This window comes from Mizuhopecten yessoensis, unplaced genomic scaffold (assembly GCF_002113885.1).
Source record: "Mizuhopecten yessoensis strain PY_sf001 unplaced genomic scaffold, ASM211388v2 scaffold716357, whole genome shotgun sequence".
Lineage (NCBI taxonomy): Eukaryota > Metazoa > Mollusca > Bivalvia > Pectinida > Pectinidae > Mizuhopecten > Mizuhopecten yessoensis.
Window position 1 is genome coordinate 806644 of NW_018480076.1, and position 18001 is coordinate 824644.

General features: G+C 38.4%; 1 protein-coding gene across 3 annotated transcripts in view; it reads left to right on the forward strand.

Moving 5' to 3' along the window:
• The window catches only part of LOC110443656 (mucin-5AC-like), a 46731-nt gene extending 29819 nt beyond the window's left edge, over window positions 1-16912 (forward strand). For 2 of the 3 annotated variants that reach the window (XM_021488009.1, XM_021488010.1), the window contains exons 27-31: window positions 254-299; window positions 574-646; window positions 1547-1625; window positions 3459-3578; window positions 10419-16912. In XM_021488009.1, coding sequence (XP_021343684.1) covers window positions 254-299; window positions 574-646; window positions 1547-1625; window positions 3459-3578; window positions 10419-14626 — 4526 coding nt within the window. In that variant the 3' untranslated portion in view covers window positions 14627-16912. The remainder of the gene's footprint in view (window positions 1-253; window positions 300-573; window positions 647-1546; window positions 1626-3458; window positions 3579-10418) is intronic. The other variant, XM_021488012.1, reaches the window with a different exon arrangement.
• The last annotated feature ends 1089 nt before the right edge of the window (window positions 16913-18001 follow it).

Consider the following 18001-nt stretch of genomic DNA (forward strand, 5'->3'; position numbering starts at 1 on the left):
GCATTTTAACATTAACACTGCTACTAAAATGGTTTGATATAATTCTTGCCTTATACAATGGAGAGAATCCTGCAAACGAAACGTAAGTCATGTTTCTATCCAACATAAATGGTTACGTGTACCACACAAGAAAGTGATAGCTCAGTTTAGGCATCAGAAATACTCTTTAAACGGGTAACAAAATTCGTTACTAATACTTTTATTTCACAGTTGTGAATTTGCAAGAAACTGATGCATTTTTTCCCCTTTTCAGAAAAGAAAGATAAAGGCTCAGAAAAACAACCAATGAAGTCTGAAAGGTTTGTGTTGTTTTTTTTAAATATTCAGTGGCTTATGCCTACAAATAACCTCCTGAACAAATGCTTTTAAGGGAAAATATTTTAAGGGAAAATATTTTCTATATTTTTTTTCTAATTTTGAGAAACTTCAGTGATAATGATTTGATAGAATTCAGAGTGAAACCTGCCCTCCCCACTAATGATTAGCTGATGACCATATAATAACAGAGTAGATTGTATAGGTATGATGTATTAATGAACAGTCTCTTTGAGCTTTATCATTTCTGTCATCTAGCTCCCCAGCCCCTGAGAAGCCGGTAGAACATCTGTTACAGGCAGCATCAGAAGAAGGGGAGCCCGACCAAAAGGTTGTATATACATCCCTCTTGTCTACTGTCGATATTCTGTCGCCTAGCTCTCTGTCCATCTCATACATCTGTCATCTCCACCATACAGCGCCATTGTTTACAGGCATAAACCTGTACCACTCGGTTAGACATATCATGTAACATTCTTTTCCAGAGAATTAGAAAGTTGTGTGCTGTTTTATATTGTGCGTTGTGTTTCAGTGTTGAGCATGAGTTTACTCGGTGTTTACAACTAGAGAAGACTCGCTAATCAACCAGACAGCTACAAACCTGGATAGACTATTGTGTATAACCGTGTTCATTTAGTGAAATGTGTTGGTTTTTTCTGTACATATTTTTTTATGTGTTTCTCTGTATTGTGAAAAAACCCTGATGGTTTCCGCATTTGTAACATTTTCTATTCGTTAAGCAATTATACCTTATAATTTATGTAATCAAGAGGGTGTTGGTTATTTATTGCTCAGACGTTGTTATAAATAATCAGACATGTAAAAAGTTAAGTCGTCTGCTCTTCAGTGTTACCTAATACCTTAATGGACAGCTGCAAGGTATACAACAATCATTGCCATGGTAACTAACATGCAGTATCATTAACATGTAGTAAGACTATTTGCCATGCCTGGCAACAGTAAATCATTGTTGACATGATAACCTCTTAAAACTGTTAACTACTGTATCAAGTGTTTATGATGAATGTTACCATCATGTCAGTTGTCATGGTAACCCGTCTGACATGTCCTAAGGTATCGGATACATTGTGGTCGCTTGTATTAACAGTATAACCAGTCTCTCTCCTGTCTAACCTACCAGGTGTCTGTTGTCATGGAAACGAGATGGGAGACTATGTTGTCGTGGTAACTGGGAGGCTTTGGACTGTATGACCCAGTTTCTCTGTTTCAGAGTTCAGACGCAGACTTTGTGCTGCCAGGGAGTGCCCACTGTGACAAAAAGGCTTCCCCTTCTGTCACTATCTCTGACGGTAATACCTCTATTCCTCCGCCTGCCCGCCACACTAATTATACCACCCCAGTGTGATACGTTATAGGGTTGGAATCTTGTCACATTCTAGCACATTTTGGATGGTGTAGATTTTAGTGTTTTTTGAACGACATTTCTGCTAACAAAGATAATGTTTTGAATTTTCATTGCTATAAAATGTTACCCATGTTAGAAAATGTTTTTCCATTCGTAATTAGTTTCTTGCATAATTGTTTGATAGAGAAAACAAAAACCTGGACATGTGTGCCATATTCTTTTATGAATAATCTTGAATGTATACAATTTAAACACATCTAAAGTCAGAAAGCATGAATGCTAATTAATAACTAATTTAGATCTTTACATCTAGTGGGGGTTTTTCAAACATTTTTATGATTTTGACTGTAAATTGTGGAATGTCCAGGGACACTAAAAATTTGTATAGGGATGGTACACATAAATAGTTATTGAAAAAAATGATATCTTAACATTGTCCCTATCAGATGAAAGTAAAATAAGAGCTACATGTTTGGGTTTTTAAAGTGATTACAAATTGGAATTATTGTTCATCAAAGGTCTACATTTATATAAATTTATGTAAATATATACAAATCCTTCGATCAATTTGTATCAAATTTCTAACACTGTATGTTACACTAAGGCCCATAGGACACTATAAATAGATTTTTGGAATTAAATAAAATCAGATTAAAAAAAGAAATGTTATTTTTTGACATTCACATAGAATTTGTGCTATTAAGTTTAACCCATGAACTAATACTTAATACAATTCTGCTAACAAAGGGTGTTGGTTGATTCAATAATACATATCCAATTATAAACAAAATAAGTCTGATCTGCAGTTTGTCACTTAATAAAACTGATGGACTAACAAACTTTTGATTGATGTAATTAATTGATCGTTAACAAGAGACAGCCGCATGAATAAACAGTTGTATGAATAGGGAATTGCTATTGATTGTTTATATGCACATTTATTTGTTTACCACACAAACAGTACCTTAATAAAATTAGTTTGTGAGGTGTTCTAATCACTTACATTCAAATTTGTGCGATAGAAATTGTTAATTATATCTACTTCAAAAAACTTCACTTGGAAATAGTGGTATGATTTAAAAAGCAAGACCTGTACAAATTTGTACATTATAATATTTTATTTATATTCGAATGAGTATTGTGATAGCAGACATCTTACTGGTAATACCATAAATGAACTGAACATTCAATGTTAGTGATGAGTGTTCTAAGGGTACTGGCTTGGTGGTAAACCATAATCGTATATGTTATTGCATAATTGCTAATATTGTAACTTAGTGCATTCTACATAGTTGAATAAAGGTAATTTTGATTTACATAATATAGCACCTTGCAGGGTGTTCATACAATAATGGTTAACATCAGCTGCATTGTGAGATCATCATGCATCCGCTATAACTAGCTGATTGATCAGTTATGGTATCGTACTAGTACAATTTATAATACAAGTGTCCTCTTCTCCACAATGGTGTCATAATGTCCATTTTTATTCATTGTCTCACAATCTTCCTCTTTGCATATGATTTCCAGGTAAAATATTTTGTAAGTTAATGTACATTCCTTTTAAAAAAAAAAAAATCTTGGTATGCAAAAGATAAGTATGATGCATCTTTGTCTTTAAGTAAATGATACTCTATTTTGATTAAAAATAACATTACCAATAAAGTGACGACAGACGCTACTGTGTTGACACCACTGTGAGACAGACACCTCTGCATGATGCCATGCTTAGAAGTAACATGAATAACATCTTGTATGGATGTGGCACACATTTCAGACGAAGACGAAGGAGATGTAGATATACAATCTGATGATGAATTACCCGAAACCTTGCTTCCTGACGACTCCCAACCCCCAAATACAAAACAGGCCAAACCTACTGTGTCCTGTCAGCAAGGTAGGACCGTCCTGCCCGAGGATGGAGGGCCCGGGGCATGCTGTTTTAGTCCCCACCCTTATTAGGGTTCTATAATCCTGTATATGTGCGTGAGGTTTGGTTCAGGGTGTGTAGTCGCTATATGTACAAATCTTGGTGTACGGTTTAGCATCTAAAGAACAGATACTACTGGGATTACTGTATTATTGTATGGGTTATAGGTTCTTTGTATCATTTTCTTTGTGTCATATGTATCAAAGTTCTGCATTTATAATGCTTAATATATCTATTTAATGCATAAGTTATCCACTAGAAAGTTTTTCACTATTGGATAATGTTAGGTGTGAAAAATGATTCAGGTCAAAGATTGATAATTCTTTCCAATTCTTCTCTCCTCTGAAAGTTTAGATAACCAGATTAGGACTGGTACGTGTGACTACCTGGGGAGTCCAATGCATGGCGGCCACTGGCTGTCACTGTGTGTGTGTGTTATTATACCGTTGTTTTGGAATGTTCTGTAGGTGACCCGGTCGTAGCAGAGGACCTGGACGCGCATGCTCCCATTGTTTGTACCATAGTCTCCAGTATCTAGAAAAGGTAGTCAGCTCACCTTTGTGTAGAGAATAACCTTCACCTTTCATTTAACCTTCACCTGTGTGCTGCTAGGTCACGAGTAACCATTATACAGTTTCTAGGTTACAAGTAACCACCACTATAGTGTTGCTAGGTTACAAGTAAACCATTAATATAGTCTTGCTAGGTTACAAGTAACCACCATTATAGTGTTTCAAGGTTACGGGTAACCATCATTATAGTGTTGCTAGGTTACAAGTAAACCATTAATATATTCTTGCTTGGTTACAAGTAACCACCATTGTGTTGCTTGGTTACAAGAAACCAACTATATATTGTTGCTAAGGTACAAGCAACTGTCATAATTTTTTTACATCACCAGTTTGTAAACCCGGTTACAAGCATTTTATCTTGTGACCTTCACCTTTGTTTAACATCGTAATAGCAACTTTTACCTTGCTAGCTGTGTTGTGAGCACTGCACCTTGATAATCACCATTACAGTTTGAGCACTGTGTGTTGGGTTGGTTTTGAGTTTTGTTGAATGGTGTATAATCATTGGAAAGTAATATCATCGCTCTCTTGTTCGTTACTCTGTATTAATCAGGAATGGTATATACTATGTATTTATCATTAATGGGACTGTGTTCAGTTTCTGTGACTTTGAAGTTTTTTGAAGAAGACTGTAGGTATTGACTAACCATCTGTATACTGAGGAGAGGGTACACTAACACTACATGCTACACTGTTGATTTTGTGTAAAGTGTAGAATTTCATCATTGTTCATATGCTTATCGGTACACATAAAAAATTATATGCAAATTTTATTGTTTTAATGATTGATCACTTGACTCAAATAATTTTTATTTTATTTCTGTACATGCATTATAACACAGTAGAACATGGTTAAGTTAAGGAAGTAAAATAACCATTTATAACTCTACCTTATACTTGGTTCCCAGTGTTAGTGATAGACCTTTAAAAATTGGATCCCAAGCAGGAAATAATATTTATTTTACAGGAAATAATACATTTCTTTCTACCATCGTTTTTGCTAGGGTACATATTAACCAGTTTTTGTCACTCATTTTATGCTCCGTTGATGATAATAAGGCGCATTGGTTTAACCATTTCATGATATTTTTACAATAGGAAAGTGTGGGCAAACAATAATCACTCCTGTTTGATGCAGACAGAATATCTAGACTTTGGGATTAAGAGTTCTGAAGATGAGCACCTCGGTAAAGCCACATGCTATACTTCAAAACTCTCACCCTCACATTGAGATGTCTTTTGTGTACATCAGAAAGGACTGATGAATTCTGTTTTTGGAAACTTTTTGGGATCCCTGCAATCATTTTACATCAGTTTGATATGGGTACCGCATCAACACCAACACTGTGTCCATATCTAATTATTTCTTATATTCAGTTTAAACTCAAACTACTACATAATTCAACCTTTTTTGGTAGGCACATTCTACATTGCCAAGATTCTACTGTAATGCTGACGATTTAAATTTTAAATCAATGTGCCGATAAGCAGATGAATTTGATGTAGCTAGATCTATATACTGGTGGTGATGTGTACATGGAACAGTCATGAGCAGGTGTAATGGTTTCGTACAAGTGCGAAAAATATTACATAATGGATGAGTCTTCGAAAAAAATGTTGGCCTGGTTTTTAGGTACAGCCACTTCTCAGCTATTACTGGATCGTAATCTTTGTAGCCTGATCGACACAAGTCTCCACAGTACAAATAGATTTTATTAATTATGAAACCAGACACCGTTGACTTGTCACATAAATGCTCACATCATTGTGTATGTCTGCACGTATATATGCATTGTGTATGTTAAGTATATATTCAGTTTGCATGGATTATTAATACAATGAATTTATGAATGGATCCTGCCTTTAAGAATTGAGATTTTGTAAATCCATTCATAGCATTTGGACAGTTCTGTTAACTCATTAATCACTGAAGCTTCATTTAAACTCTTTCAATTTAAAGCTTGGAATAGTTCATTATGAAATTTAATTCAGGGGTGAATGAGTTAAGATGGTAGCAAACAAATTTACATAATATGATATCCTACACATGATGTAATATTATCCATACATTATATTCGACTGTCTTTGGGTTGTGGTGTATGCTAAATTATGTATCATGTATATGATATAAATATGAACCAAAAGAAGTCTGTGTATAGGGTAATGTTCTCTCAACCAAACAACCATGTGTCTTATTGAAATCCAGGCCGTCATACAGAGGAGACCTCAGTATATATGGTTTACATAACATAATCATCCTTTAAGAGGAAATTTGGTTCAAGTTTGATTGTATGATACTTTAGTAATTCACACATATTATGTTTGATATTAATACCTGGCTGTGATTATATAGACACACTGTACATCAGTTTAACGTCTACAGTAAGACATTTACGTTGACTACTGGGGTATGTTGTATGTGATCAGAACCTTGCCACCATTACGTGTGTCAATATTACCATGTCTGTGACGTTTGTTCCAGTGAGCACATTGTATCACATTGTATTCATTTGTTTTACCAACAATGCTATATCACCATGTATTCTGTTAATTGTTTTGCCTGTTATGTATAACAAATAACAACATATTACGTTGTTTGTTTTGCCTACTGTTATAATATTCTATATCATCATGTATTCTGTTAATTGTTTTGCTTGGAATTTTTTTTTGCATTTCAAAATATTCTTTTGATTGTTTTGACTAGTGGTACAATATTATATATCACCCTATATTTTGTTGATTGTTTCGCTTGAATGTTATGTATTACAATATATTCAGTTGATTGTTTGGCCTGTGATTACGTTTTTAATAAGCATGTTGTTTTTTGTTATTTTATTTCCAGTCCAGCTTGAGTACTATGGCTTATTGTAGTAGACAGTAAGTTGATATTATTGTGAAATCTGTATTTATCAGATCCTGAGTAGCCCTGGGTAGTGAAATCCGTTTAACCCTCCAGACCCTAAAAAGTCTGTTGTCATGGTGAAAGGATCACAGGACACGTCATTCCTTCATACAGCATCTGCAACTAGAGGAGAGCTTAATTACGCCTCATCTCATTATGAAATTAAGTACACTTGTAAAAGTTGCTTTAAGGTATTTCGAATTTGAATTTTGAAATTTGGTTCAATTTCTAGGGAAATGATATAAATTGTATGCCTCTTGAGAATGATGTGTCCTGTTTGCATTGATCATATGCATGGTGGAGGAGAAAATGTATTTATCTGTTTATGTTGATTCTCCTTCAAATGCACTAATGAATAAGCATAAACTGATGAAATATATTACATAGAAATTATATAACAATTACCCTGGTATACTTCAAAATCTTAACTCGAGGCTTCAGCTAAAAATGGCAAATTTATATGTCTGCATGTTAGTTTGGAAGAATCATTGCCAGCCATGTGTTGGTGATCTATGATTAGCCAAGACCTGCACATATTTTGGATATGGGAACCCGAAAGTGGATAGTGCTTATACTGCCCAGTGACATTGTTAAATGATAACCTCATAGATGCATGTACTACAAAATATATGATATATATTTCCGATATATGATGCCTGTATATTAATTGGGCTAATCGTCTGTACCACAGATTACTCAGATAGACTCTATTAAGCTGCATGTGTTGGTGTTATAGTATGGGGCACTTTCCCTCCTTTCATTTCACTATTTGCATTTTTATAATCATGTAGACAAATTGTTTGTATGTAACTGACAAGTTACGACGACCCATTGATCAGTATGTGTGTGTTGATCACCTATATGTATACTGGTATAAGGTTTGTTACCAAAGTTTCACTTTATACACAAAGAATGTATGTATTAAACGTTTGTCAAGCTATGACCGAGTGATTTGTATTGCTGAGCTGAGTCATCTGTATGACCCGATACTGACCTATCAGGAAAGGGGGCTAGATCTACACCCTGCCAGAAACCTGTTCAGTACAGTGTGTATACACTCTAGATCTCTGTCGATAGAAGAAAAGTCTCGGGTCAAGTGACATATGAAATACACAATTTCGTCACATCGTTATAAAGGTAAAAAAATAAAAATCGCTCACTCATGTCATAGCTGGACGAAGGGACCAGTCGGTCTCACTCAGTCACAGCTGGACGAAGGGACCAGTCGGTCTCACTCAGTCATAGCTGGACGAAGGGACCAGTCGGTCTTGAAACGTTTAATGTGTACATTTATGGTGTTTGAAGTAAAACTTTGATATTAAATATTTCCAAACTGATGAATCTTATTGAAGATGGTATAAGGTTTGGTTTAAGTTTAATATGTAGGTCCTACATGTATATTCTGCATGTATTTCTACACACTTATGTGTATACATTGTACAATATAATGCAATAAATATATACAGTTTTATTTATTCATTCATTTGCATAAGAGCATTATGAAAATCAGTTTTCAACACTGCAGAAAGAAACTTGTGTGTAAATTAGTTATATATTCTGCCTGGACTCAGAATTGGTGATACATGTAGTATTTTGATGACTATATACGGGAATGTATTGATTTAGCTGTGATATACCTACCACACATTGGTTATGCTAGACTGTAGTTGATATGCCTTTCTCTATTAGATTTGAGAATGTGACATGAGAAAGAACAGGAATGTAACATGTATTGTACCCACATGGTCATTGTAGGTAAGAAAGTGTACACCCTTAGCCATCGGTCATCTTAGACCAGTGCTGGTAAGCCACATTGACCACCGACTGACCATAGCTGCTGGCCAGAGCATGCAGAATGACCACTTAATAGATTTTGTATAATGTCCTGCATGCCCGCTAGATATATTACCAAACCCAGTATACTATGATAAGAGTGGTGATGATGTCTGTAACAGGTGTATGGAGTTTCTGTGCTATTTTATCCTCTATGTACTCATAATAAATTGTATAATGAATTCCATTATGGTTTTAATATTAGCAATAAAAAATTCAAGAAAATTGGTTTGAAGTATCATGAGGAAGAGTGTAACAGCTTAAATCTGTTCATTAAAGATTGAGAAAAAAATTGAAATTAATTTTGTTTGGGAAGAAAAGAATGTCTTGTTTGCTTATCTAGATGGCATGACAGTGGATACAACTTCTCCAGGGAATGGCCTTTAACCCTCTCTAACAGATCCCACCACAGCAGTGTTCACGTATATATGCTATATTTATAATAACAGTTCAGCTTCATGTACCATCACTTCGTCATCCCGAATGTCTTTAATTGATAAAATGAAGAATAGTGTTTTCATCAATGGCTTACATAAGTTATTTTATCAGTACTCCCTATCATAACAAAATGTTAAATTTGCCCTCATATGTAATTCTATGGTATATAATATATATATAGTTAGATCTATAGTATAAACAGAGTTGTGGAGTACACACGTTTTTTTATGAAAAGTACATATAAGTAAGATATGAATACACTTCTATGGTCCAAATATGGTGATCCAATGAATTGAACAGAAGAAGTTCCATCTCTATAATTAGGCGGGAACAGAAGGACAACTTTGTGTTTGTATTTACTACCGGTATGACCCTAGTATTGCTGCTCTGTGTGTGATACCACAAACAATAGCTGTGGGGGTGTGCACTGTTTGTGACCTCCGTGTTGCGATATATACGCTGCTTTGTGTGGTTTACCATGCACCTGGTAGTACACATGCACTGGCACCATATTGTTCCCAACAAACATGCTAATAACATACTCGAGAAAGCTTCCGTTATTCCTTGGTGTTTTTATTCCGTCTTTGCGTATTGCAGAGTTATCTTCTCTTGGGAGCAGGTGTTGATTGTTACGTCATTGGTTTGTGTGAGAAAATTACGTCGTTTTCTCAAAAATTGATGACGTTACTCTCACAAACAAGTGACGTAACAATCAATACCTGCTCCCAAGAGAAGATAACTCTGCAATACGCAAAGACGGAATACTTAATCAGACTTCATATAAATACTGGTTTACCAGTTCTATGTTTCTCAATTATCTATGTTGTCTTTCTTCATTCTAATTTCTATCTCTGTTCTTCAATTTCAATTACTTTATATATACAAAAAATAATATGATGCGCTTCCTTTACTGTGAACAGTGCCTATTTCAGTTTGTGTTTAAATCAGTTTAATTTCAGAGATACGATAACAATTGTAGCTTTCAAAAAGTTTATGTGAAAGCCTGACACTAGTAAAAGAATAACGGCCAATGTGTCTAAAGTTTGTGTTATTTAATTACAGATAAAGGAAAAGCATCAGGAGGTCCGGCAGAGCTAGGTACAATCAATGCACCCAAACCATCGTCAAAGAGTGGGAAACCTTCACCCCCTCAGCTGCTGAAACTGGCTTCCCAGCTTCTGTCTCCAGGCAGCTCCAGGAAGATGGCCGTCCCAACCATCAACATCATTGACAGCAGTCCAGTTGGAGAGATAAGTGTACAGTCAAGGTTCCCTGCAGATACCGACAAGGCCAAAAAACCTGGGGCTCTGCAGCCTAAGAGTTCAAGTAGCAATGCTCAAAGTTTGCTCAAGTCTGTGGGCCCATCCATCCAGTCATCTATACAGTCCTTTATGTTAGCAACAGCTAAGAGTTTTGGTAGTAATGGAAGTGGCAATAAGTCAAGTAAAGCGGATGTCAATAATTCTAGTCAAGATTCCTCTTCCAAAGCCTGTCAATCTCCTGGGGTTCTGTCTAGACAGAGTTCAGGGTCCCCCTCCAGCTCACCCAATGTATCGAGACAGAATTCCTCTTCCCCCTCCATGAGCCCCACCCCTCAGTCTCCAACCCTGCCTCGGTTTGACAGGTCCTCACCCACACCAACCTCCCCTGTTATTGCACGATCTTCAACATCACCCCCCAACAAACCCCCACCTCCTTCTCCTTCCATCTCAAGATCACCAGAAAAGACCCCTCCATCACCCCCCGTCTTCATCAGGCGTACAACAGCATCAGCCACTAAACCATCACCACCTTCCCCAATCTTTACACGTCACAAAACATCTGAGAAGAATTCTCCACAATCCCATTCTCTTCCTAGCTTATCTTCATCATCAAAACCTCCAACTCCTCCCTCCCCTTCTCTGTCAAACAAATTAGCATCTTCATCTAAATCAACACCTCCCTCCCCTACCCTTGCCAACAAACTATCATCATCAGCTAAATCAAGTCCTCCCACTTTTGCTAAAGGTACATTATCAGAGAAGTCAGTCCCTGCATCTCCATCTCTAGCTCGAGGTGTAGCCTCTATGCGTTCAATTCCATCCCCAACCCTATCTCGCCATGCTGTGTCTGAATCGGTCATCAAATCACGGCCTGTGTCCCCAGGTGTAACGAGACAGTCTGTAGTAAGTAAGCCTGCTCCATCATTATCTTCATCCTGGTCTGCACGCACCTGGGCAGCTGAGCCTTGTCAATCAAGTACCAGTCTCTCTGGTCAGCCTCCTCCCAAGAGTCCCAGTAGGCCCTTGGACCCCAGACACGCACTGACTGAGACCGACACATTGTCAGTGTCAGGCCCAACCGTAAAGCCACGTTCGTCACCCACCTTGTCAAGGCAGCAGGCAGTGCAGTCAGATGATGGTGATCTAAAACCACCCTTCACACCCACTCCTCCTCGCTTCTCCCCAGCTTTGCTCCGCCACTCCATGTCTCTCCAATCATCCTTGCCCACCTCGTATGGACTTCGCAAGACAAGTCCCTCCCCGACTCTCTCCAGAAAATCTCTTTCCTTGTCTGATCACACGACAGGCAAGACAGGAAGGATATCACCACGTCCCTTGTCTTCCCCACTCCTCTTGCGTCAGACAGCCATTACACCCCCACTGGCTTCTTTTCAGAGTCTGAGGGACACTGCTATTACAGGTGACAAGTTGTTTTGTAGTCGATCTGATCACTTTAAAAATCTCACCATTAAGGAAAAGCCTGAACCGAACAACCATTTCGGGGAGAGTGAACAGAAAGCTAGGATGAGCCTTAGCCCTGATAAACGGGCTGTGTCTGACCCTAGCTTGGGTAGAGCATCTTTGTCTGAAGACTTTGTGCCAAATACACCTTCATATGATTATGAAAGTTGTCAGACGCTGTCTTTTGAGGCAGATGATACTAGCGGAAATGTCTCTATGGAAAGGCCAGAGACATCCAGTAGGTCTATGGAGTCCTCCAAAAGTGACCAGTCTTCCTTGTCATTCTCTAGTCACTCCTCAGCCTCTGACTCTGACATTTCGTCTGCTGCAAATTCAGACATGTCCCCAGAATTCAGGAAGAAACTGATATCACTACCCAGACAGCGTGTCCATTTATTGTCTGGAACTGGATTTCCTGACTTTTCACCAATTCTTCCTCGCCAAAAAGATTTTAACATTAAGAAAGCTGATTCAACTCCAAGCTTACCTTGTGCTGCATATCCACTGAGTGGGAATTTGTCAGCCATGCTGAGCGCCCCCAAGGGAACCTGCCAAGGTACCTTGAGTCAGATAGATGGTAGATACAACTCTGTTCCTAGAAAATCCAAGTCATTTGAGTTCCAGTCTATCACAGATTCCTTGTGTGCCTCCAGTAAGGATACAGAGTTGGGACTTTCATCTGGAGTGTCCAGTCCACAGCTGTCCGGAACTGGTCAGGGCTGCAGGCCAGCACATGCAAGGCCGTCAGTTATGCCATCGGGTCCTCGAGCCACGTGTACATACGATGCCTTGGACCCATCATCCTCCACTAAATGTCAATCTGAAGCATTATCCAATCCCAGTATAGCCTCACCATCTAGTCAGTCTTTAACTTGTGTTCTGCCATCTGATACCCCTTCCTTGCAGGCTAAGTCCATGCCACCTTGTAAGGAGGGCCTGCTCCCTGCTGCTGAAATGACTGTGATACAGACAAGCACTGCCCTGAAGGTGTGCTCCAATCCCTCTCTCTTGTCATCGCCATTGAAGGCCAAAGTTCTTTCTCCTACACCCATGTCCCCATCTACCATTAAACAAACAGACCCTTCGTCTTCCGAGTCCCCACCTTTAGCTTCACCCACCCCTGTACCCCCTAATTCCCCTGCTGTGACACAGAGACTTGTAGGATCCACAAATGGAGATCAGTCTTCAGCCACATGCACTTCACCTTCACACTGCAATAAAGACACACTGATCATAGATACTGAACCGTGCAAGGCAGAAGTAACAGATGGATCTTTATCACCTAAATTGTCTCATATCCCAATGCTCAAAACTCCTCCAAAAACTCCCCCATCACCCAGGGATACTCACATACCTGTTCCAAAGACACCACCAACCTCTGGTAGAATTACTCCTACACCACCACCTAAGACTCCTCCATCCCCAAAAACACCTCCACCTTATAAGACACCTTCTACCCCCAAATCCCCTCCACCATCAAAGACGCCTACATCTCCTAAAACTCTTCCATTTTCAAAGAGCCCACCACCTGTTTCTCCAAAGACATATCCTTCTAATAAAAACCCAGGTTGTTTAGAGACTCCACCGGTATCTACAAAAGCAACCAAGTCAGAGAATGCCACACAAGTAGCTACCCCACCATCTATAACACAGACCCCGCCACCAAGACCTCCTCAGACCCTTCCTGCTGTCCCACCCTCTAAGGCAGTACTACCAGACACCACTCCAGCTGTCAGTGTGCCTAGTCTGCCCCTGGTACCAGCAGTTAAAGATGCGAAGACGAGGACTGCTAGAACCACTGTGAAGACCACAAAGTCTGCCTCTAGGGAGCCGGTCAAAGTTGTAAAGGGTCCAAGTGGCATTGTTATGGGTAAGGCAGCCATCATGCCAGGAGGCCGGGGCGCTATGCACAGGTCCATTTCAGCTGGTGGAGCATCTGGTACTGCTAACGGGAAGAGTTCACCCATACCTCCCACAACCAAACATCCTGTAAAGGCTGGTTCTTGTGTAGGGACATCAGGCTCAGGGTGTGTGAGTCCCACCCCACAAACCACAGGCAGGAGAACACCTACTACAGTTACTACAGACAAGAAGCCTCCTACTGGCTCTGCGTCTGGTATAATGTCCGGAAGGAAAACCCCCACTAGTACTGTGACTGTGGCAGCCTCTGGCAGGAAGACACCCACAGGGTCTACTTCCTCTGGCTCTAGCTCTGGCCGCAAAACTCCTGTTACCACAGTAACTAGCAGTAGTTCTAAATCAGAAAAAATGTCCTGCTCTACATGTGGCAGGCGGAAAAACTCAGCAGCAAAGTCTGTGTCTGACGCATCACAGCCAGTAATGCTGACAGCCTACAGACGCGCCTCCACAGGTACTAGTGGGGTCATTTCTTTAGGAGAGCCAGTCCCTCAAGAGTCTCCACATACATGCAAATCTCCTGAAACAAAGGATTGTCCAAAGAAAGATAACAAAGGTGCTGGGCGCAAGGTGGCTGGAAAGACTGCAGGGTCTGGTACAAAGAAGGAAAAGTTGCCTCCTTTTGTGTGATATGCCTGATCATGTCAAGTTGCCTGAGCTAACCGGCTTTTTTACTTTTAAATGCTGACAGAGCAGAGATACAGGCCAAAAAGTGGGACTTAATTGCGTTTATAAATATGAAATAATGTTTTAAAATATGTTATTGCCACTTCCATTGACTGTGTCGTAGCTTGCCTACCTTGTACTAGACATGAGAAGCAGGCCTGCACATTACCACTGTTCTTGTTACTCAACCTCTTCTACATGTTGATACTTTTTCTTTTCTTTTCTTTTTGTATTATATCTAGTGTGAGTATATGTATTACTAAATTTCATTCCGTATTCTTGATAGTTATTATTTTTGTTTGCTTCTAATTTTAACATAAAATGTGACTGATTAAGTGTAGGTAGTAAAAACTTGCAAAGTGTTGACCTACATCTATGGCTAATGTTTTACTGCTGTGCTTGTAGGTCTCTGGTGGTGCATTTCTTGATTTGCTGTATGTGCATGTTATGCATAATAAGCTCTCTACGAACGTTTAAGTATTGGAGACAGAATGATATTACGTCTTAAATGTAGAAAACTTTTTATCTTCTCATAGTGCAATTTTCTATCCATTCCAAAATTGAAATGTTGTGAAGACATGCTATTGGTGTTAGGACTCTACATAGCTTTGCACACGTGGATAAAGAGGAAGTCTTGGTAAGATGGGTCCTCCCATTTAGTTTAAAATTTTGTTTGTTGACAAAAAGGCGACGCAACAAGTGTTATTTTGTCACCTATTGCAGTACATGTATAAGTAACGCAATTTTATCACGAATGCTTACATTTATTATATTTTTAACTAGCAATAATGTTGAGCGATGATATTGAATTCATAATTATAACAGATATGTTTGAAACAGAAGTTGAATACACTAGCTTTTCTAGTGTTACTAGTCACTGAAGGACCAGTGATATCGGTAGATATATGTATCATTTGTGCCTTTTGTTAGCGTGGCACTGTAAGATTGGTGAATTTTCTGTATCTGTAGTTACTGAGATGTACAAGTGGGCTGCAGACACTAGTAATGACTAGGTTTGAGTGTTGGTCCTGCTGGAGTTGTATATATATATATGTATAACCTGATACACATATGGTGCTGAACAACATACCTTTTGTATGGTTTGTACTAGACTATTATGGGATGTGTGGGGACAGAGTGAGAGGAACCACATGTTGATGAGAACGATGGGTTGTTTGTTCTGGTTAGCTCCTTATCATTGTATTGAACAGCAAGGTTCAGTTGTACACTCTAGGAATGATACCAGAAAGGGAAGGTTGTCCAAGCTTAACCCTTTCACCCCTATGTCACTTGAGTAGACTCTACCATGCATTCATGTGGATGAGTTCATTGTGGTCTACAGTGGTTAAAGAGTGGAGGCCAATTAGATTGAAATATTAGTGTAAATACTAGTATCATTGATGTAGTCAAACAGATTTTGAGTTATTATTGAAGATCCAGATGGGTGACTGGTTTGTTACTTTAATGCTATCTTTTGGAGTATCAACAATACCTTGTGTGTGATTACAGTGTTAGGTTGTCGGCCTGAACAGACGTACGAGACTTGTTTGTCACTGAAAGAAAGGGAGGGAGTAAGAGTGAACTAGAACTGGACTGGGACGAGAATGTAGACAAGGTGTGATTACCCCAGTGAGGAGAAAAGTGTAATGTGGTTTATGTTATATGCTTTTAATAGAAATCATTTTATTTAAGCAACATTTCAGTCAAGTTTATTTTAAACCATACTGTGAATTTGTGATCGTGATAACTACGTAGAGACAAGCTGGTACCTAACTGTGTACGGTTGTACGTACTCGGAAGGTCAGATGGCTACAATTCTTACCGGTAATGTAAACATTGTGTGCAGTCCATGTTGGCCAAATCATAGATTGTTTTGAATTAGGTTTTAGATTTCGTAATATAATTACCTGACAGATATACTCCAAACCAAGGGATTCAGGGATGATTATTGGGTTTGTGCACATATTTTCAAACTTAACAAATTTAATGCACAATAATATAAACAGCTGAAAGTTTCAAAGGACTATGTAAATCCATCAAAATTATAAATCTGCAATAGAATTTTCAAACGACTGTTTCTTTAATTTTGAATACTTCCCCAGTACTATTATGTAAACATTTATTTGTGTTTTTAATTTTGGCTGCCATGGTATCCAGGTCGTATTTGCATAAATGATTGAAATTTGATTATTCAGTCAATTTTGACAGGTTTTCACCTAGTTTTTCTCTTAGCTACCATAGAGCACACTCTTGAACAAACTTGATATTTCTCCTTAAGATGTATTACAGGTGCCTACAAATTATCCTTTGATATTAAGTTTGTTCAAGCATGCGCTCTATAGTTTCTAGGAGAAAAACTTTGCAGCAAAATATCACAATATTCACTGAATATTCAAAATTTTCTAATTTATGCAAATTTGAACTTGTTACCATGGCAACAATAATTAAAAATATAAATATATATTTTCATAATAATATTTGGTAAGTATTAGAAATTAAAGAAACTGTCATTTCAAACTTCATTTAAAGGTTTTTAATTTTGATGCATTTGGGGGCCAAAACAGGCCCAAACCATACATAGTCCTTTAGAACGTAGATGTAAATTTTTGTCACTTATCACATCCAATAGTTTGATAGATAGGTTGTAAAATCGATTCTTGCCATAAACAATGCATGTACATGTATTTACAATGAAAACTAGCTTCTGACAGGCATCTGGCTGATAATTAATTGTCTTATGATATTATATATGACATCTAGACAGATGGTACAGTTAAGTGTGTAGATGTCAGCATAATTACTGAAGTCAAGACTGAACTCGAGAGTTCAGTGTAGTAGTTTGTAGTACCTCAGTTTGATAGCGAGAGTCTAGCAGACTGAATACTAGAGTTCGGTTTGTAGTACCTCAGCTTGATAGCAGAAGTCTTGCAGACTGAATACCAGAGTTCAGTTTGTAGTACCTCAGTTTGATAGTGAAAGTCTAGCAGACTGAATCCTAGAGTTCAGTTTGTAGTACCTCAGCTTGATAGCGAGAGTCTAGCAGACTGAATACTAGAGTTCAGTTTGTAGTACCTCAGTTTGATAGTGAAAGTCTAGCAGACTGAATACTAGAGTTCAGTTTGTAGTACCTCAGCTTGATAGCGAGAGTCTAGCAGACTGAATACTAGAGTTCAGTTTGTAGTACCTCAGCTTGATAGCTGAAGTCAAGAAGACGGAACTCCAGGGTTTAGTTTGGAGTACCTCAGCTTGATAGCTGAAGTCAATAAGACGGAACTCCAGGGTTTAGTTTGTAGTACCTCAGCTTGATAGCTGAAGTCAAGAAGACGGAACTCCAGGGTT